The 22,461-nt window shown below is 46.5% G+C and overlaps 1 protein-coding gene and 1 long non-coding RNA gene across 7 annotated transcripts; one reads left to right on the forward strand and one right to left on the reverse strand.

Annotated features, from left to right (window-relative positions):
* Window positions 1-3,875: 3,875 nt before the first annotated feature.
* On the reverse strand, window positions 3,876-4,341 carry LOC309567132. Its single transcript, XR_014225919.1, has 3 exons — window positions 4,286-4,341; window positions 4,096-4,129; window positions 3,876-4,030 (listed from the first exon to the last, which is right to left on the reverse strand). It is a non-coding gene; the product is annotated as an uncharacterized lncRNA (long non-coding RNA).
* A 314-nt stretch (window positions 4,342-4,655) lies between these two features.
* Window positions 4,656-21,402, forward strand: ANKRD40 (ankyrin repeat domain 40). Of its 6 annotated transcripts, none has more exons than XM_082272454.1 (7): window positions 4,656-4,734; window positions 4,968-5,239; window positions 7,614-7,762; window positions 12,604-13,074; window positions 16,334-16,515; window positions 19,668-20,202; window positions 20,604-20,793. In XM_082272454.1, exons 2-6 carry the CDS (start codon window positions 5,112-5,114, stop codon window positions 19,803-19,805), a joined length of 1,068 nt encoding a protein of 355 aa, XP_082128580.1. In that variant the 5' UTR covers window positions 4,656-4,734; window positions 4,968-5,111; the 3' UTR covers window positions 19,806-20,202; window positions 20,604-20,793. The 6 variants fall into 6 exon arrangements, with proteins under 6 accessions (XP_082128580.1, XP_082128579.1, XP_082128581.1 ...); XM_082272453.1 differs by lacking the exon at window positions 4,656-4,734 and adding an exon at window positions 20,252-20,303 and having other exon boundaries at window positions 4,918-5,239; XM_082272455.1 differs by lacking the exon at window positions 4,656-4,734 and having other exon boundaries at window positions 4,918-5,239; window positions 19,668-19,997; window positions 20,047-20,202.
* The last annotated feature ends 1,059 nt before the right edge of the window (window positions 21,403-22,461 follow it).

The following is a 22,461-nucleotide window of genomic DNA, read 5'->3' on the forward strand; positions in this document are numbered from 1 at the left end:
CAAATTTGAGCACTTTCACTGTTTTTACACGATTGGATTTATTCACTTTAAATTAGTGAACTTTATTTAGACAATATTGCACTATTATCTTCTTTTTTTTTTCTTCTATATATCTGGAATCATGGATATGAGATTTACTGACAGTGGATGAAGATGTATTCAGTATTTATTTGAAACATTTGGAGTGGTTACATTTTCTGATTTGTTTTTTTGATTTATTTATTGACTATTTTTACTGATGGAATGTAATCATTCATGGACTTTTTATATATGAACTGAGATTCTGGATTGAACTGATTGGTTTTATTCTTCATTTGCACAAGAGTTGCTATTTTGCACAAGGGTGTGATGTGATTGAATTTTTTCGAAGAACGAATCGATCGATTTTTCATATTTTATATTTACTATTTGCACATTATTGGCTATTTTTGCACAGCATATCTACTTGTGTATACCATTTATACTTTGATTAGCGCACCATTTTTTACTATACATTTTATTATTTCACAAGCACATGAGTACTTGAATTGGTGGGAGCTGCTATTCTATTTTAGGAATTTTTAGTGTTTATTACCATAACAGTTCACCTTTTTCAAGTTTTATATATTTTTTAATGTCTTCACTTTTGGGATGTGGTGTTGATAGATTGGCCGGGTCATTTCTCTTTTTATTATAATCTGCCAGAAGCAGTCTGCCATGGCATCACATGGCTGATAAAAATCTGTGGAAACATATAGGAGGGAGGAAGGATTATGCCATTATCTGGCCAGGCAGGGGACAGAGATGGCCCCATGCTGGCATATGTAGTATATGAGATGCAGCGTTGGGGTAGTTACTCAAAAAATGTAACTAGTTACTTCTGTAAATTGTAACAAGATTACTTTACTAGTTACTGCATTTGAAAAGTAACTTCACTACTTATTACTTTACTTTCCTCTTTCTTAATTGATCGTGTAGAAGAAGATACATGACACTCTTTCTGCATAGAGTTTATTGTATAAACACAGGCTTTGGGAAACATGAGAAGAAAACCTGAAAAAAACAGAATAAAACATAAAGTGCAACAAAAAGTCATAAACTTCATCCTTCTCTATTCTCCGAAATAACGATTGTATCGCACGGCTTGGGTAACGAAGGAAAGCGCGTTCCTATAGCCTAGTAAAGTAGTGTAGTTACCTCCTACAGCCTAGTAAAGTAGTGTAGTTACCTCCTATAGCCTAGTAAAGTAGTGTAGTTACCTCCTATAGCCTAGTAAAGTAGTGTAGTTATCTCCTATAGCCTAGTAAAGTAGTGTAGTTACCTCCTATAGCCTAGTAAAGTAGTGTAGTTACCTCCTATAGCCTAGTAAAGTAGTGTAGTTACCTCCTATAGCCTAGTAAAGTAGTGTAGTTACCTCCTATAGCCTAGTAAAGTAGTGTAGTTACCTCCTATAGTCTAGTAAAGTAGTGTAGTTACCTCCTATAGCCTAGTAAAGTAGTGTAGTTACCTCCTATAGCCTAGTAAAGTAGTGTAGTTATCTCCTATAGCCTAGTAAAGTAGTGTAGTTACCTCCTATAGCCTAGTAAAGTAATGTAGTTATCTCCTATAGCCTAGTAAAGTAGTGTAGTCACGTCCTATAGCCTAGTAAAGTAGTGTAGTTACCTCCTATAGCCTAGTAAAGTAGTGTAGTTATCTCCTATAGCCTAGTAAAGTAGTGTAGTTACCTCCTATAGCCTAGTAAAGTAGTGTAGTTCTCTCCTATAGCCTAGTAAAGTAGTGTAGTTACCTCCTATAGTCTAGTAAAGTAGTGTAGTTACCTCCTATATCCTAGTAAAGTAGTGTAGTTACCTCCTATATCCTAGTAAAGTAGTGTAGTTACCTCCTATAGCCTAGTAAAGTAGTGTAGTTACCTCCTATAGCCTAGTAAAGTAGTGTAGTTCTCTCCTATAGTCTAGTAAAGTAGTGTAGTTACCTCCTATAGCCTAGTAAAGTAGTGTAGTTCTCTCCTATAGCCTAGTAAAGTAGTGTAGTTACCTCCTATAGCCTAGTAAAGTAGTGTAGTTACCTCCTATAGCCTAGTAAAGTAGTGTAGTTACCTCCTATAGCCTAGTAAAGTAGTGTAGTTACCTCCTATAGCCTAGTAAAGTAGTATAGTTACCAATATTAGTATTGTAACTAGTTACTTTACTTCGTTACCAAAAAAAGTAATGTAGTTACTGTAATCCGTTACTTTGTAACTAGTTACCCCCAACACTGATGAGATGTACAAATTTCTATCCAATCATGTGCTGACCGCCCGTCGCAGATATATGGGTATGTCGGAACACAGGAGCGATCCTGGGGGCCCCCATTAGGCAGCAGGGAAGCTGATCCACGAGGCCGGCGGCCACGATTGCCGCCGGGCACCCGCGATTGCCGCCGGGCACCCACGATCTCTCCCCGTGGAGAGAGAACGACGCGGTCTGCTGTTGTAAACACAGCTGACCGTTCTTCTCTCTGGAATGAACACAGAGCTCCTGTGATCCTCCTATGTAGTGTCCCTCCCCCATACAGTTAGAAAACACTCCCCTAGGCTCACATTTAACCCTTTGATCACCCTTGGGTTAACCCCTTCCATGCCAGTGTCATTAGTACAGTAACAGTGCCTATTTTTAGCACTGATTACTGTAGTAATGTCACTGGTCCCCCCAAAAGTGTCAAAAATGTTAGGGGTCCGATCTGTCCGCTGCAATGTCGCAGTCCCGCTAAAAATCGCAGATCGCCGCCATTACTACTAAAAAAATAACAATAAAAATGACATAAATCTTTCCCCTAGTTAGTAGACACGATAACTTTTGCGCAAACCAATCAAGAAACGCTTATTGCGATTTTTTTTTACCAAAAATATGTAGCAGAAAACAAATTGGCCTAAAATGTTAAAAAATTTAGATTTTTAATTTTCTTTTTTTTTTTTTGGGAATGTTATATAACAGAATGTGAAAAAAAAAAAAAAAAAAAATATATATATATATATATATATATATATATATTTTTTTTTTTCCAGAATTGTCGCTCTTTTTTTGTTTATAGCGCAAAAAAATAAAAATTGCAGAGGTGATCAAATACCAACAAAAGAAAGCTCTGTTTGTTATAAAAAAAGGACATGAATTTTATTTGGGTACAGCTTCGTACGACCGCACAATTGTCCGTTAAAGTCACGCAGTGCCGAATCGCAAAAAATAAGCCTGGTCATGAAGGGGGGGGTTAAATCTTCTGGAGCTGACGTGGTTAACTTAATAAAACGAAAAAGTTTAAAAGGAAATTCTTCTGCTATACTATATATGCATAGAGCTGTCAGTGAAATACCCAGAAAAAATCCACCAATCACAGAAATGGCATATCAGGGGCGGGGTCGGGTGATGTCACTACTGTGCCGCCCCCCCCCCCCCCCCCCCACCTCACACGTGCTTCCCTGATCGCCCTCTGACACGCTGGGATGCCATAGTTGCTCCGCCCTGATAGGTGACCTCTGATGCTCCGCCCCCCCCACCCAGCGCCCTTCGGTCTCTTCCTCCCCCGGAACCAATCTGCTGAGCTGTGTGGTGTCCCCTCCAATCCCGCCCCCCAGCGCTGTGCATCGAGCCTGAGGTTCCCCGCTCTGCACCCCGGGGGAGGCCGGACACCGGGCCCTGCATACCTCCAATGTGCCTGCAGCCCGACCGAAGTCTGTCCTTCTGAGCTGTGTGTGTCCTCCCACGTCTCATCTCTGTGTGCCACATCCTCCATGCAGACCTAAGCCCTGATCTCTGTGTCCCCCAACCAGACCTGTCCCCTGAAAAACCCTACATCCTCCATGCAGATCTGATCTCTGTCATCCATACATCCTCCAATCAGATCTTTACCCTCTCCTTCCTACATCCTCCATGCAGATCTGATCTCTGTGTGTCATCTATACATCCTCCAATCAGATCTATACCCTCTCCTTCCTACATCCTCCATGCAGATCTGACTTCTGTGTCCTCCAACCAGACCTGTCCCCTGTACAACCCCACACCCTCCATGCAGATCTGATCTCTGTGTCATCCATACATCCTCCAATCAGATTTTTACCCCCTACATCCTCCATGCAGATCTGACCTCTGTGTGTCATACATACATCCTCCAATCAGATCTTTACATTCTATCCTACATCCTCCATGCAGACCTGACCCCTGTGTCCTCCAAACATCCTCCAACCAGATTTATACCCTCCCCATCCTCCAACCAGATCTGTACCCAGTCCTAACATCCTCCATGCAGATCTGACCTCTGTGTCCTCCAACCAGACCTATCCCCTGTACAACCCCACATCCTCCATGCAGATCTGATATCTGTGTGTCATCCATTCTTCCTTCAACCATATCTAGACCCTCTTCGTCCTACATCCTCCATGCAGATCTGACCCCTGTGTCCCTCAAACATCCAACCAGATTTATACCCTCTCCATCCTACATCCTCCATGCAGATCTGACCTCTGTGTCCTCCACACATCCTCAAACCAGATCTATACTCTCTCCATCCTCCATGCAGATCTGATCTTTGTGGCCTCCATGCATCCTCCAACCTGACCTATTCCCTCTACATCCTCCATGCAGATCTGACCTCTGTCCTCTAAACATCCTCCAACCAGAGCTGATTCTGTACCCTGTCCTTCCTAGTCCTACACCCTCCATCCAGATCTGATCTCTGTGTCCCCAACCAGATCTGTACCCAGTCCTTCATACATCCTCCATGCAGGTCTGATTTCTGTGTTCCCAACCAGATCTGTACCCTGTCATTCCTACACCCTCCATGCAGATCTGATTTCTGTGCCTCTAATCGGATCTGTACCCAGTCCTTCATACATCCTCCAACCAGATCTGATCTCTGAGTCCCCAATCAGATCTGTACCCAGGCCATCCTCCATGCAGATCTGATTTCTCTGCCTCTAATCAGATCTGTACCCAGTCCTTCAAACATCCTCCATGCAGATCTGATCTGTGTCTCCTCCAACCAGATCTGTTCAGTGTCTCCCCCTCTCCCATCCTGATCTGTGTGTCCTCCCCACATCCTCCATGCAGACCTGAGCCCTGTGTTCCCTATCAGATCAGAAGTACCCCCTCCCCCGGCTCTGTATGACCGATCCCCCCACATACATGGAAGAAAGACTGAGGGAAGCATCTGCATTGGGGGACCTGGAAGAAGTGCAGAAACTGCTCAGCTCCGGGGTGGACGTCAACTCCCAGAATGAGATCAACGGCTGGTGAGTGGCTGCACCGCGTCCGCATGGAGGGTGACATGTACACTGTATATATGCATGTCATACACATTACTGTATATAGGCAGAGAATGTTCCGATTGTACCATGTCCGCATGGAGGGTGACACATTCACTGTATATATACATGTCACACACATCACTGTATATAGACAGAGGGTGTTCAGATTGTACCATGTCCACATGGAGGGTGACATGTTCACTGTATATATACACGTCTTTACAGATACATAGAGGACGTTCAAACTGCACCGAGTCCTCATGGAGAGTGACATGTTCACTGTATATATGCATGTCATACACATCACTGTATATAAGAGGATGTTCAGATTGTACCATGTCCACATGGAGGGTGACATATTCACTGTATATAGACAGAGGATGTTCCGATGGTACTATGTCCACATGGGGGGGTGACATGTACACTATATTTATATATATATGCATGTCATACACATCACTGTAGATAGAGGATGTTCCGATGGTACCATGTCCGCATGGAGGGTGACATGTACACTGTATATACACGTCATTACAGATACATAGAGGACGTTCAAACCTCTCTGTGTCAGCATGGAGGGTGACATGTTCGCTGTGTATACAGTATACGTCATACACATCACTACGGATACATAGGGGATTTTAAAACTGCATCGCGTCTGCATGGAGGGTGACGTGTATATACACATCACTACAAGTACATAAGCGATAGTCAGACTTCACTGAGTCTGCATGGAGGGTGACATGTTCACTGTATAATATACAGATCACTATAGCTACATCGAGGATGTTCAGACTGCACCACGTCTGCATGGAGGGTGACCTGTATATACGTCATACACATCACTACAAGTACAAAGGATAGTCAGACTGAGTCTGCATGGAGGGTGATGTGTGCAGACTGTAGAAAATGGAAGTGAATGGTTTCCTGTATACACAGACACCTCCTCTCCTCTGGTTTTCTCTTCTGATCACTCTGACTTAGTTTTCCGGCTGCTGCAAGTGTTCTATAAACATGTCTGCATGTCTCCATAGCAACCATTGTTGTTAGAGATTCCCTACGGATGCCGTGGTTGCTGTGTATACAGTTGCCATGGTTACTACATAATGTAAACATTAAGGCTGGCCATATATGTCCAACTTTTGTTGTACAATTTTCTGGTAGATCTACCACAAACCACATAATGTGAGGTCAAAGCTAAACAACACATTCACTTGTATCCAATTAGGCAGGCCTTCGTACTACATAGTTGAAGGTAAATTTCAAGAAAATCTGACAGAAAACTGAAAGAAAATTGTATCATGTATGGCCAGCCTTACTCTCCTCTTCTGAGTTCATATTTCGTATAGTGACGATGGAATTTCTGGGAAGAGAAGCCGCGGTTACTGTGTATGCCGCAGCTAGACGGCGTACACTGTTGCCGCGGCTGGACGTCGTACACTGTTGCCGCGGCTAGACGTCGTACACTGTTGCCGCGGCTAGACGTCGTACACTGTTGCCGCGGCTAGACGTCGTACACTGTTGCCGCGGCTGGACGTCGTACACTGTTGCCGCGGCTGGACGTCGTACACTGTTGCCGCGGCTGGACGTCGTACACTGTTGCCGCGGCTGGACGTCGTACACTGTTGCCGCGGCTGGACGCCGTACACTGTTGCCGCGGCTGGACGCCGTACACTGTTGCCGCGGCTGGACGTCGTACACTGTTGCCGCGGCTGGACGTCGTACACTGTTGCCGCGGCTGGACGTCGTACACTGTTGCCGCGGCTGGACGTCGTACACTGTTGCCGCGGCTGGACGTCGTACACTGTTGCCGCGGCTGGACGTCGTACACTGTTGCCGCGGTTGGACGTCGTACACTGTTGCCGCGGTTGGACGTCGTACACTGTTGCCGCGGTTGGACGTCGTACACTGTTGCCGCGGCTAGATGGCGTTAATGTGATGGCAGCAAAACGGGTCACAGGAGTGCAGAACGAACTGCACTCCTGTGACACTGCTTGTGTGTGTGAGCAAGGACATCCGTCAGATCTCTGCTTGTGTGTGAGTAGCAGCATCTCTGTCGGGTGTGTTGGATCTCTGCAGAGAGGACTGCTGGTATCTGTGTTTGTGCTGTGATCTCTGCAGAGAGGCCGCTGCTTGTGTGTGAGCATTGACCTCTCTGTCGGGTGTGTCTGATCTCTGCAGAGAAGACTGCTGGTGTGTGTGCAGTGACCTCTGTCAGATCTCTGCAGAAAGACTACTGCTTCCACCCAGATAGTAGAGGTAGATGTGAGTTTTTGGGATTAAACCTTTGTTGCCTCCTCTTGTTCTGTTTTGTCTGTATTTCTGGTGTGACGGCCTCGTGTCTTCTCCCTGTACACAGGACTTGCCTGCACTGGGCTTGTAAACGCAATCACCTCCACATCGTGTCCTACCTGCTAGAAGCCGGGGCTGATAAAGAGATCTTCACCAGCAAAGGAGAGAAAGCCGCTCAGCTCACCTCCAAGAGGGAGATCAAGAGAGTCCTGGGAGGTAAGTCTGCCATTCTTTTCTAGCCCCCTCCCCCTGCAGACCCCCCCACTATCACCAGGCCAGGGATGTGCTGAGAAAGCCCTTGTCCATTGGCATGGGGACAAGGTTTCTTGCCAATGGGGTGCCCCCTGGTGGGGTACCCCCAAAATGTTGAGGGCATGTGGCCTGGATAGCTCTCCAGCCGGCAGCTGACTTTCATTGACCAAGTATAGTCCTAACCATATTTGGTCAATGGCGGCACCAAGGATGCCCACTGGCAGCGTGAAACAAGATCTGCCCATTTAGTTTGCCCGTTCATCAAACTCTGAAAAGCCTGCAGACCCCCCATTACCACCAGGCCAGGGATGTGCTGAGAAAGCCCTTGTCCATTGGCATGGGGACGAGGTTTCTTGCCAATGGGGTGCCCCTAAAATGTTGGGGGCATGTGGCTTAGATAACTCTCCAGCTGGCAGCTGACTGTCATTGACCAAAAATAGTCATGACCATATTTGGTCAGTGACAGCACCCAGGATGCCCACTGGCAGCGTGAAACAAGATCTGCCCATTTAGTTTGCCCATTCACCAAACTGTGAAAAGCCTGCAGACCCCCCATTACCACCAGGCCAGGGATGTGCTGAGAAAGCCCTTGTCCATTGGCATGGGGACAAGGTTTCTTGCCAATGGGGTGCTCCCTGGTAGCCAATGGGGTGCTCCCTGGTAGGCTACCCCCAAAATGTTGAGGGCATGTGGCTTAGATAGCTCTCCAGCTGCCAGCTGACTGTCATTGACCAAATATAGTCCTAACCATATTTGATCAATGGCGGCACCCAGGATGCCCGCTGGCAGCGTGAAACAAGATCTGCTTATTTAGTTTGCCCGTTCACCAAATTGTGAAAAGCTAAAGTGTCCAGTGAACGAAATGGGCAGATCTTGTTTCACGCTGCCAGCGGGCATCCTGGGTGCCGCCATTGATCAAATATGGTTATAACTATATTTGGTCAATGACAGTCAGCTGCCGGATGGAGAGCTATCCAGGCCACATGCCCCCAACATTTTGGGGGTACCCTACCAGGGAGCACCCCATTGGCAAGAAACCTTGTCCCAATGCCAAAGGACAGGGGCTTTCTCAGCACATCCCTGGCCTGGTGGTAATGGGGGGTCTGCAGGCTTTTCAGTTTGATGAACGGGCAAACTAAATGGGCAGATCTTGTTTCATGCTGCCAGTGGGCATCCTGGGTGCCGCCATTGGCCAAATATGGTTATGACTATACTTGGTCAATGACAGTCAGCTGCCAGCTGGAGAGTTATCCAGGCCACATGCCCCCAACATTTTGGGGGGTGTCCAGTGAAGACATTTGTAGGCTGCTCTCCTTTTGAAAACAAATATCATCTATATTGGAAGATCATTTCGCCTTTATTCCTGGCCAGGTGACAGCTCAACGTTTTTATATTTTCTCATCACCTTCAGTCCCAATGACAATGATAACCCGGACACATAGACGTCTATTTATAACAAATTTGCTGCACGAAAGTCTCAGCTGTTGCAGATAATCCCCATGATGTGTCTAATATGTGTATTTCTAATGATTGTTAGCGCCATCTAGTGGCCAGGATGCAGCGTTTTTCTGAAATACCAAAAAAAGGAAAATAATGCATTATGGGCACTAGATGGAGCTGACAGTCATAAGAAATACACATATTAGAGACAGAATGGGGAGCATTCATATTGGTTATACAAATGCTGAGGCATTCACGCGTTCACAGAGACATTTTTATTTATTTATTTTTTATTTTTATGAATAGGACCCATTGAGTATACAGCAGGACACAAGCAGGGACTCTAACCCCTCACCGCCTCATCCAAAGCTTAAAAAGAAAAATGAGCTTTATTCTATATAACTAACATTATTATGAAGATCGTTAAAATGACTCATTTTTGTATCATCCTGTTTTGGTAAAAATTGGCTTATTTCCACATATGGGGGAAGCCGCTTTCTTCAAGCCGCTTTATAAATCAGTTAACCACTTCTGGCCCGGAAGGATTTCCCCCCTTAATGACCAGGCCATATTTTGCGATTCAGCACTGCGTTACTTTAACGGGCAATTGCGCAGCCGTGCGACGCTGTACCTAAATAAAATTGATGTATTTTTTTCCCCACAAATAGAGCTTTCTTTTGGTATTTGATCACGATTTTTTTATTTTTTGCGCTATAAACAAAAAAATAGCGACAATTTGGTTCCGGGGGAGGAAGAGACCGAAGGGCGTTGGGTGGGGGGGCGGAGCATCAGAGGTCACCTATCAGGGCGGAGCAACTAAGCCATCCCAGCGTGTCAGAGGGCGATCAGGGAAGCACGTGTGAGGTGGGGATGGGGGCGGCACAGTAGTGACATCACCAGACCCCGCCCCTGATATGCCATTTCTGTGATTGGTGGATTTTTTCTGGGTATTTCACTGACAGCTCTTTGCTTATATAGCAGAAGTATTTTCTTTAGCCCCGGAGGATTTGGCTGCTCAATGACCAGGCCCTATTTTGCTATACGGCACTGCGTTACTTTGACGGGCAATTGCAATGTCCTACGACGCTGTACCCAAATAAAATTGATGTCCTTTTTTACCCACAAATAGAGTTTTTTTTCTTTTGGTGGTATTTGATCACCTGTGCGATTTTTATTTTTTGTGCTATAAACAAAAAAAGAGCGACAATTCTGAAAAAAAAAAAAAATATATTTTTCACTTTCTGCTAAATAACATTCCCAAAAAAAATGTAAAAATCAATTTTTTTTTGAACATTTTAGGCCAATTTGTTTTCTGCTACATATTTTTGGTAAAAAAAAAAACCACAATAAGCGTATTTTGATTGGTTTGCGCAAAAGTTATCGCGTCTACAAACTAGGGGAAAGATTTATGTAATTTTTATTGTTTTTTTTTTTTTTTTACTAGTAATGGCGCCGAGCGACAATTCTGAAAAAAAAAAAAAAAAAACAATATTTTTCACATTCTGCTATATAACATTCTCCAAAAAAGAAAAATTAAAAATCTAATTTTTATTAACATTATATGCCAATTTTTTTTTTACTACATATTTTTGGTAAAAAAATCCCCGCAATAAGCGTATTTTGATTGGTTTGCGCAAAAGTTATCTCGTCTACTAACTACGGGAAAGATTTTTGTCATTTTTATTGTTTTGTTTTTTTTTTACTAGTAACGGCAGTGATCTGCGATTTTTTTGCGGGACTGCGACATTGCAGCAGACAGATCAGACCCCTAACTGACATTTTTGACACTTTTGGGGGGACCAGTGACATTACTACTGTAATCAGTGCTAAAAATATGCACTGTCACTGTAATAATCTCATGGGAAGGGGTTAACCCAGGGGCGATCAAATGGTTAAATGTGTACCTAGGGGCATGTTTCTATCTGTGAGGGGGGCGGGGCTTATGAAACTATCACAGAGACCAGTGATCTTATATATAAGGATCACAGGCGCTCTGTGATCATTCCAGACAGAAGAACGTAAGACTGCATGTCTAGAGCACCCCACATCCTTTTTACTTAAGATGTCAAGACCCCCCCCTCCCCCCACCATCAGAAGTCAAGAGTTCCCCCCCCCCCCCACCATCAGAAGTCAAGAGTCCCCCCCCCCACCATCAGAAGTCAAGAGTTCCCCCCTCCCACCATCAGAAGCCAAGATTTCCCCCCTCCCACCATCAGAAGTCAAGAGTCCCCGTCCCCCCCCCCCCACCATCAGAAGCCAAGATTTCCCCCCTCCCACCATCAGAAGTCAAGAGTTCCCCCCAACCATCAGAAGCCAAGAGTTTCCCCCCCTCCCTTGCATTACCATTCATCATCTTTACCTCGTGCTCCTGCCAGGAAGAAGCTGGGGGGGGGGTGAGCTTAACAGCAGAAAGTGCCAGGTCTGGAGGAGGACCAGAGGAATGCTGATGAGACCATGGGAGGTGGAGATGAGGGGGTGCTGCGGCAGCACAGAGGAGTAAAGGATCTGTAGGGGGGAGTTCTGTCCTCCTCTGCTGCTGATTGCTGAGATTGGTGGGGTTAGAGACGAGCCTTTCCGCGGATGCACGGGAAAGTACATAATCTGGTGGAGCAGTTCTTGCCTCCTTTCTGCTGCCGACTGCTGAGACGAAGGGGTTGCTGCAGCTGCAGGAGAGCTGTGAGGGCCACATGAAATGTCCTGGTGGGCTGGATTTTTCCCGCGGGCCTTGTGTTTGACACCTGTGGGCTAGATGATGCTGGATCTTCTCTGGGTGTGTCCAGGGAATTGTGGGAAAATGCACAGCTGTACCGACTCCTCCCCTGGACTGCAATGGCTGACTGATTTCCCTGCACGCTGTGAGCTTCTCACAATGTGCATTAGAAGCTGCAGCAAGTCAGACCCTCCAGCCAGAAAGCGAGGTGGGCTCTTTCTAACTTGCTGCAACTTCTAATGCACATTGTGAGAAGCTCAAATCGGAGGAAGCCATTGCAGTCCAGGGGAGGAGTCAGTACAGCTGTGCATTTTCCCACAATTACCTGGGTCTCTGGACACAACCAGAGAAGATGAGTTTATTTCTTCCCCTCCTTTATCAGCTCGGAAGAGACACACCACAAAAGGCAGAGGTAGCGGGGCAAGTGATCTGCAGCCGGGTGAATGGCCCTTTACTGTCAGAACGGGCGTGCGGGCATCCAGGCTGGAGCCTAATAGCTCCGCTGCAAACAGCCAATCAAAATCTATGACAGACTACAACGCGAAGCTGCTGGATACAGTAGCACTCGGCGTCCAGTTGCCGCATTTTTCAGCCTCTTATTTATCGGACTCGTTTTTTGTTGTTATTATTAATAAATGTTTCCTTTTTATTGCAGTGGAGGATTTGGAAGCAGAGGAAGTTAAGCCTGAACCCGATTTATCTTTTATCCCGAATTACCTCGCCAATCCGCCTTTCCCATACGGTTATACCCGCGACAGCGCCGTCAAGCAAGAGACCACCCCAGCAACGTTCGCTGAAAACGGAAACTCGCACATCGCTGCACAGCCGCCGCCCACCACCAGCTTTCCTTTACTGAGCAACGGCGTGGAGAACATTCACCTGACCGCTTCGGTGAAGAAAGAGGACAAATTCCCGGCTTTGTTTTACAACGGCGAAGTCCAAATCCCGCCAGAATGTGCGCACTCGCCGGTACAGACTGGATCCGTGTGCCAGACGCCAGTCTCCCAGAACCGCGGGATGTTCTCACCGGTTCCCTCTAATCTACCGCACAGCGCCGCTCATGGTGGACCTATGCAAGTCTTTCAGCCGTTCTTCTTCACCGGAGCCTTCCCATCTAACATGAAAGGTATCGCTGTACGATCTGCCGGGGGGGCTCACAAATATGTCTCCGTCCCTGCAGGAGGGGGCTGGGCGGCCATGTTTTTCAGACCCCTCCTCCATCAGGACCCTACCAGCTTCAAAACTGGTATTTGGCTTAAAGTGGTTGTAAACCCACATATATATACACAGAGATGAAACCAATCCTCCTACATAAGATGTACCTGTTTATTTGCAGTCTTCTCTTCTCTACACCCGTGTTAAAGTCTAGAAAGTATACAGCCTGTCAGAAAAAAGGGGAGAGCTGTAGTTAGAGTTGAGCTGAAGGTAATGCAGAGCTCAGTGAGAGCTGATTGGAGGGAAGGGACACACCCCTTTTCACAAAGCACACCTTTTGTAATGGTGGACCTAGTGAGTATTTAGCTGATTTAACCACTTCAGTTCTTTGAACATAGATAGTATGTCCACGGGGTGAAGGGTTAACCACAAGTTTATGGCTGCAGCAGCTTCTGCTCATTTTCTTCACCTGGATTCAGCCTGTAAAGTAAAAGTGATCCAGGTGGCCGTATAGCTGCCTGATCACTTGTACAAGAATAAAGATATATACATAGTGGCGCAAGCAGAGGGCATGTGGAAGCTGATAAATGCCGGGGGGTGGACTGACAACTCATGGGGCCCCTGGGCAATAGGAGATCATGGGGCCCCCTGTGTCCACACTCAAGCCACATCAAACCCCACCTACAAATTGCAGCTCAGCTTCATAGAGTGGGCATTTAAAATAAATATCTATAGCAGCATAGCCTGCATGGAAGTTCCTGGCTTCTTTCCATAGTGTGTAGAGTCTCATGGGGCCCCCTACTGACCCTAGGCCCTCGAGGGAGTGCCCGAGTGCCCAAATGGTCAGTCTGCCCCTGTAAATGTCCATAGGGTAGTTATACGGACCATCCTTATTGTCCATGTGAAGATGGGGTACAATCTGTAATCTCAGGGCCAGCCTGGAAGGGAGCAGAAGCGATCTCCAAACATGTAAAAAGCAGAGAGAAAACAGGTGCCTCTGGGTAAGATTGTAAAAGTTTTAATATGACAGGATGCATTAAAATCGTACATAATAGTAAGTGGATGCAGGTCCATGAATGATCCGGTGTCCAGGGGCTGCTGGGGCCGTCTCTTGGGTCAATGGGATGCCTCTTGTCTTGTTGTCCTGTCCGGCTGGAAGTGATGTTGATGTGAGAAATTGAGTCCGAGGGCTGGACCACAGGTGAGCCGCAGTGTCTGCCATCTGGGGATCACCGGCGTGCTTGCGACACGTTTCAGAGCATGCGCACTGCGGTGAAGTGCCAGCGCGCGCTCCTTTTTCAAGCCAATCTATTAGCATGGTCCAAAACGCGTCGCAAACACCCCGGTGATCTCCAGACAGCAGATGCTGGGGTTCACCTGCGGTTCAGCCCTCTGACTCAATTTCTCGCATCATCATCACTTCCTGACGGACAGGACAACAAGGCGAGAGGCACCCTATTGACCCAAGAGACGGCCCCAGCAGCCCCCGGACACCAGATCATTCATGGACCTGCATCCACTTACTGTTATGTAAGTTTTTATTAAAACTTTTACAATCTTACCCAGAGGCGCCTGTTTTCTCTCTGCTTTTTACAAGTTTGGAGATCGCCTCCGCTCCCTTCCAGGCTGGCCCAGAGATTACAGATTGTACCCCATCTTCACATGGACAATAAGGATGGTCCGTAAGACTACCCTATGGACATTTATCAGCTTCCACATGCCCTCTGCTTGCGCCACTATGTATATATCTTTATTCTTGTACAAGTGATCAGGCAGCTATACGGCCGCCTGGATCACTTTTACTTTACAGCCTTAAGCCAGGTGAAGAAAATGAGCAGAAGCTGCTGCGGCCCTAAGCTTGTGCTTAACCCTTCACCCTGTGGACATACTATGTATGTTCAAAGAACTGAAGTGGTTAAATCAGCTAAATACTCACCAGGTTCACCATTACAAAAGGTGTGATGGTCTTACATTGTGTTACATTGTGTTACTTATGCCTCGTTTCCACTGAGCGGATCGGTTCGGGTCGGTTCGGTACGGTACGCTATTTTGGGTGTTTCCATTATGAAAGTGGCCCATACAACTGAACCAAACCGCACCATTCCTGGTCCTGCTTCAGATGTAGGGCCATAGGAAATGGTACGGTACGGTTAGGGCGGAGCTACTGGCGTCACACGATAGATTCCACTGATTGGCGGACAGGAAAACTTCAATGCTCACGTCAAATGAAAGAGCAAAACAAACACCTCATTTGGTGTAAACCCCGCATGGTCCCTGGTGGCCCGACTTGCAGTGGAAACGCTCACCTGAATAGACTGGACCATTCTAACCCTTCCAAACTGTACCGACCCGAACCGTTCCGCTCAGTGGAAACGAGGCAATTGTGTGTTCCTTCTAAGAGCCGGTTCACATAGGCGCGACCCGACTTGCCGGGGCGACCTGTGAAGTCGCGGTGCGCAGCTCGCACCGCGACCTCGGAGCGGCATGCACGGACTTCATATCATTGAAGTCAATGCAGGTCGCTCCAGGTCGCCCCAAAGTAGTACAGGACCCTTTTTCTAAGTCGGAGCGACTTGTGTCGCTCTATTAGAACGGGTCCTGTGCTAATCTATGGCAGGCGACCAGGTCGCCTGACAAGTCGCCCCAGTGTGAACCGGCTCTAAAGCAGCCACACTGGACACACCTCCTGCTGAGCGAGAGCCAAAAATCTCCAATCTGCAAAGCTCAGGGTGTCCGCTGGTTGGAGAGCTCCAGCCTTACCAGAGAAATGTTTTTACCGGTGGGTCTTCTTTGTTGTGTTAAGCCAGCCATAGATGGATCGAATCTCTGCTGGTTCAACAGGGACTTGCCGAGATTTCAACCATGTATGGGCATGGGCTGATTGTACCTAAGTTGAACTATCGATCGACCTGGATACAACCAGCATGTTGAATTTGTAGCATGCTATTACTGCCTGCTGCTGTAGCCGCTAGCAACAATCACTGTGTTCTCCCAGCAGGGATGCCCCCCCCCCAGGAGAACACAATAGCTCAGTGGGACTCATTGACTGTGTTAATGGGGGGAATCAAGTGATTTTCTTTCAGGTTGCAGGAAAGGGAATCGCATAATCTATGGCCAGCCTTAGATGGAAAAGGAAGCTGAACATGCTGCTATCTGTGAACGCTACAAAGACTGACATTCTATAGATTGCATTCTGTATTTCTGATGTGATTTTTGTTTCTCTTGGGTAGAATTAGTCCTGAAAGTGAGAATTCAGAGCAGTGCCCCCGGGGACAACGATTTCATCGAGGTGGAGATGGACAGGGAGGCCCTGACCTACAGAGAGCTGCTCCGAGTCTGCTGCTATGAGCTGGGCGTCAGTCCAGACAACGTGGAGAGAATCCGCAAACTGCCCAACACTATGCTCCGGAAGGTAGGCGCCAGACCATCGTCAGTTTCCTCATTTAAAGCTGATATTTGATCTGAAGTGATAGATATCGAAGTATTCCTCCCCCTGTGCACAGCCCTACGGTCAGCGAGAGCCAAAACTGTCATGTGACCAGCAGCCAGATTACAATCATGTGACCAGCAGCCAGATTACAATCATGTGACCAGCAGCCAGATTACAATCATGTGACAAGCAGCCAGATTACAATCATGTGACCAGCAGCCAGATTACAATCATGTGACCAGCAGCCAGATTACAATCATGTGACAAGCAGCCAGATTAGTCATGTGACAAGCAGCCAGATTAGTCATGTGACAAGCAGCCAGATTAGTCATGTGACAAGCAGCCAGATTAGTCATGTGACAAGCAGCCAGATTAGTCATGTGACAATCGGACAACAGTCTGTAAACCCAGATGGGTCTATTCTGGCATCCTCTCCTACATGTAAAAAATCATATTTTTTTTGCTAGAAAATTACTCAGAACCCCCAAACATATTTTTTATTTTTTTTTTTTAGCAGGGACCCTAGGAAATATAATGGCGATCGTTGCAACTTTTTATGTCACACCGTGTTTGGGCAGCAATTTTCCATACGTGTTTTTTTTTTTAATTAAAAAAAAAAAACAAAATACTAAAGTTAGTCCAATTTTTTTCTATATTGTGAAAGATAATGTTACTCTGAGTAAAAAGATACCTAACATGCCACCCTTTAAAATTGCACACACTTGTAGAATGGCGCCAAACTTCAGTACTTAAAAATCCCCATAGGTGATACTTTAAACATTTTTACAGGTTACCAGTTTACAGTAATAAGAGGAGGTCTTGGGCTATATTTATTTCTCTCGCTCCAACGTTCACGGTGATACCTCACATGTTTGGTTTGAACCCTATTTACATATGTGGGCGCAACGTACATATGCGTTCGCTTCTGCGTGAAAGCACGCGGGGGCGCTTAAAATTTTTATTGTTGATTTCATTTTAATTTCTTATATTTTTACACTTTCCGTTTTAAATTTAATATTTTCGTTTTTGATCACTTTTATTCTTATTACAAGAAACATCCTTTGTAATAGGAATCGGGCATGACAGGTCCTCTTTATGGAGAGATGTGGTGTCTATAAGACTCCACATCTCTCCTCTAGGCAGGAAAGACTGAGATAAAAAAAAAAAAAAATTGTTTACAACTGCCAATCCGGACCTGACGTCATGACGTCGCGCCCAGTGGTGTATTTTGGTTTTGTGCTGCCCTAGGCAAGACTAAAATTGGGCGCCTCCTCCCCCCTCCTATGTAAATTTGCCCCACTCCTTCCTTTTTAATGGATGTGACTCCCTCCAAAAGTCCCAGCATGAACCCCTGAGAGCTCACAAGGGGGGGGGGGGGTGAGAGGGGGGCGGTAGAGGGAGAGGGAGTGGGGGTGAGAGGGGGGCGGGATTGGGAGAGGGGAGTGGGAGAGGGAGGGGGGTGGGAGAGAGGGTGGGTGAGAGAGAGAGGGGGGTGAAAGAGGAGGGGTTGAGATAGAGGGGGGGTGAGAGAGAGGGGGGAGGTGTGAGAGAGAGAGAGAAAGGGGGGAGGTGTGAGAGAGAGAGAGAGGGGGGAGATGTGAGAGAGAGCGAAGGGGGGTGAGGGAGAGGGGTGAGAGGGACGGCTCTAGCAACCAATGGCCAATAGAGTCTCAGGTCGAGGGGGGGGGCAACTTTTTCCTGCCCCCCTGCAAGGTGCCGCCCTAGGCCTGGGTCTTGTCGGCCTAGGCCAAAATACAGCACTGGTCGCGCCCGGGCCTCCGAGAGTCAAAGACTGCCAGGGATCATCTGGTCCTCAGTATTCTCTATGGTGAACATCTGCCACCGGCGGATTCCTTCTCCAGGTCGCCGAAGCATCGGAGGGTGGCGGGAAGGGTGGGGGCGTTCCCTCCCACCGCCTGTAAGAACGATCAAGCGACTGAACTACTGCTTTGATTGTTCTTTTGGTGCCGGGAATTGCCGGCTGCAAAAGATGATATCTGAATAATGCCTGCAGCTGTCCCCATCATTCACAAATCTCCACTCAAAGTCCAGGACATCATATGATGTCCTTGGTGGTTAAGCTGCCTATAGATGTATCAAAAATTAGATAGGAGGAGCAGCAGCACATTGAGCTACCCAGTGAATGGATGTGCAGCGTGGGCGTGTCAGGGCAAGTCTGGTCATTGGAGGAGAGTATACTGAGTTCCCAGCATAGCTAGAGAACTGACCACGATGTGTTCTCCTGCCTAGTGTGGTCAGTTTTTAATAGAAAAGCAGAGGGACTAGCAGGAACACCGGGGATTTCACACAAAGGAAGCAATACAAAGAGAAAAGGATACTTTTTCATACAAGTACATGGTACAGCAGACACATATCGGGAATATAAAGGGTTTAGGTAACAAATGCTTTAACTTATTTAAATAAAGATAAGATGAGCCTATAGGGTTTAAATAAAGATAAGATGAGCCTATAAAAATTTATGGGGGGTACCATCATCCATATAGTAATGCAAAACTGGAAAAGGAGACAGTTTCTTTAAAAAAAAAAAATAACGTCTAATCCCCTGCCCCCCCCCCCCCCCCTTTCCTTGGAGACGTTTTTCTTGGAAACTTTTTCCATTTAAGTATTATTTTAATAAAGAATTTATAAAATAAAGGGAGACAGTACAGCTACTACGCAATAGGGCTAGGAGGGGCCCGACTCATGGGAGCTTACAATCTAAAAGAGGAGGAGCAAGTCATGCTAAAGTTAGTATCTGTGTGGGGTTTAGTTGATGGAAGGGCCTCCCTGAAGAGAGTTTTCGGGAATCACCTTAAGAGTAGGAGATAACTGGACAGATTGGGGTAAGGAGTTCCAGAGGATGGGAGAGGCTCTAGTTAAGTCCTGGGGATGAACATGGGAGGAGGTGACAAGGGAATTAGAAAGCAGGAGGCCTTGGAAGGATGGTAAAGGACTGTTTGGGTGATCTTTTAAGATGGTTGGTGGTGGGCACAGTTGTGGATGACTTTTTATATAAGTATTTTGAATTTTATTTGCTGGGTGATCGGAAGCCAGTGGAAGCATTGGTAGAGCTGGTTGGTAAGGTGAATGAGTAACAGCATATAATCTCATTCTACTATTCTCTTTTATTTTAGGATAAAGATGTTGCAAGGCTTCAGGACTTCCAGGAGCTGGAACTGGTCCTCCAATACGACCACAGTCCCTTCAGGAACGCAAACACACTGACTGAAAGACCATGCTTCAACAAGAAGGCTTCACAGCTAACCTACTGATAGATGGCTCTGTGTCCATCTTCTATCCAGAGATTTACAGCTAACCTACTGATAGTTCTGTGTTCTTCTTCTACCTAGAGATCCTCCACTAACCTTACAGTAGACTGCTCTGTGTACTTCTTCTACCCGGATATCCACAGGTGACCTTCCAATAGACGGCTCTGTGTACTTCTTCTACCCAGAGATCAACAGGTGACCTTCCAATAGATGGCTCTGTGTACTTCTAACCAGAGATCCTCAGGTGACCTTCCAATAGATGGCTCTGTGTACTACTTCTACCCGGAGATCCACAGGTGACCTTCCAATAGACTGCTCTGTGTACTTCTTCTACCCGGATATCCACAGGTGACCTACCAATAGCTGGCTCTGTGTACTTCTTCTACCCAGAGATCAACAGGTGACCTTCCAATAGATGGCTCTGTGTACTTCTAACCAGAGATCCTCAGGTGACCTTCCAATAGATGGCTCTGTGTACTTCTTCTAACCAGAGATCCTTAGGTGACCTACCAATAGCTGGCTCTGTGTACTTCTTCTAACCAGAGATCCTTAGGTGACCTTCCAGTAGATGGCTCTGTATACTTCTACCCAGAGATCCACAGGTGACCTTCCAATAGATGGCTCTGTATACTTCTACCCAGAGATCCACAGGTGACCTTCCAATAGATGGCTCTGTGTACTTCTACCCAGAGTTCCACAGGTGACCTTCAAATAGACTGCTTTGTGTGCCGCTTCTACCCAGAGATTCACAGGTGACCTTCAAATAGATGGCTTTATGTACTTCTAACCAGAGATCCACAGGTGACCTTCCAATAGACTGCTCTGTGTACTACTACTACCCAGAGTTCCACAGGTGACCTTCCAATAGACTGCTTTGTGTGCTGCTTGTACCCAGAGTTCCACAGGTGACCTTCCAATAGACGGCTTTGTGTACTTCTACCCAGAGATTCACAGGTGACCTTCCAATAGATGGCTCTGTGTACTTCTTCTACCCAGAGATTCACAGGTGACCTTCCAATAGATGGCTCTGTGTTCTTCTTCTACCTGGAGATCCACAGGTGACCTTCCAATAGATGGCTCTGTGTACTTCTGCCCAGAGATCCACAGGTGACCTTCCAATAAACTGCTTTGTGTGCTTCTTCTACCCAGAGATCCACTGGTGACCTTCTAATTGATGGCTCTGTGTAATTTTTCTACTCCGAGATCCACAGGTGACCTTCAAATAGACCGCTCTGTGTACTTCTTCTACCCGGAGATCCACAGGTGACCTTCAAATAGACCGCTCTGTGTACTTCTTCTACCCGGAGATCCACAGGTGACCTTCTAATTTATGGCTCTGTGTAATTTTTCTACTCCGAGATCCACAGGTAACCTACCGATAGTTCTGTGTACTTCTTCTACCCAGAGATCCACAGCTAACCTTCCAATAAGATGGCTCTGTGTACTACTACTACTACCCAGAGATCCACAGGTAACCTTCCAATAGATGTCTTTGTGTACTACTACTACCCAGAGATTCACAGCTAACCTTCCAACAGATGGCTCTTTATATGGCTTCTTTGTAGATAACGCCTGGCAATGACCCACGCCTCGCATACAGCCTTGTCATCTAGCATTGCCCTTGGGTGGAGGGTCGGTATGTAATTCAAATACATTGATAAGGTAAAGAAAGTGCACATCGTCTTTTCTAATAACATCAAGAAGCACAAAGGATGAAAACTGGAAAATACCTTTTATTATGTTCTGGGTTTCTGTTTCCGTTAAAGGCTGAATACAGCAACCTTTGGGCATCCAGCTGTTATGGAACTAAGAACACGCTGGGGCTTGTGGTTCAGCAGCAAGAGTCGTCCTTGGCTACCAGAGCCTGCTCCTATTTCATGTACGGTTTATCTATCACATATTACGCAGCTTCTAGGCAAAGCTGCACTCACCAGCCATTGTAGAACCGCAGGCTCCAGCATGAAAGGTGTGCTGAGACTTGTAGTTCCACAACAGGTCAGCGATATGCTTAATACAGATCTGGGCAGTTCATGAGCTAAACTGTGAGCTACTACAGGGAATCGCTGACACGTTTGCTGTTTACATAAAAAAAAAAAAAAAAAAAAGGAAGTTTTTGCTGGAAATGTAATGAGATCATTTTAGGAGTTTATTTCCTACAATTGTATTCCCAAATTATCTCCCGCTGTACTTTCACCTCCATCAGTCTGTGTGTCCGTGTCCAGGAAATCTGTACTCTCCCAGTCCAGCTGTGGTTGAAACCATGCATAACTTTATGCCAGGGGCGTAACTACAGGGGTTGCAGGGATTGCAATTGCAACCAGGCCCCATGCTCCAGGGGGCCTGTGCGGCTCCCCTGTACACCTGGATAGGAGGGGCGGCGGGGGCAGCATGTAGAGAAATATCTGTCCTCCTTTTTCCTCCTGTAGCTGCAGGAGGAAAATGGAGGAGATTGGTTCCTCTGTATGCTGCCCCCGCCGCTCCTCCTATCCAGTTCACTTTTGTTCTGCCGTCTCTGGGCCCCTGTGTGCTCCCCCCACCACTGTGCTCCCTCCCCTCTCCTGCCAGCTGCTGCAGGGGATGTGTCACAATAGAGAACCAGGAAGGGGTTGGTAAATATGTAATTTACCAGCTCCTTCCTTTTCTGAATGGACAGAGTCAT

This window comes from Pelophylax lessonae (genome assembly GCF_965119305.1).
Source record: "Pelophylax lessonae genome assembly, chromosome: 11".
NCBI lineage: Eukaryota > Metazoa > Chordata > Amphibia > Anura > Ranidae > Pelophylax > Pelophylax lessonae.

Coding starts and splice junctions, on each gene's coding strand:
- ANKRD40 (XM_082272454.1), top strand. CDS start 5,112: ATGACCGATCCCCCCACATACATGGAAGAAAGACTGAGGGAAGCATCT. Junction 5,240..7,613: donor CAGAATGAGATCAACGGCTG/GTGAGTGGCTGC, acceptor CCCTGTACACAG/GACTTGCCTGCACTGGGCTT. Junction 7,763..12,603: donor GATCAAGAGAGTCCTGGGAG/GTAAGTCTGCCA, acceptor TTTTTATTGCAG/TGGAGGATTTGGAAGCAGAG.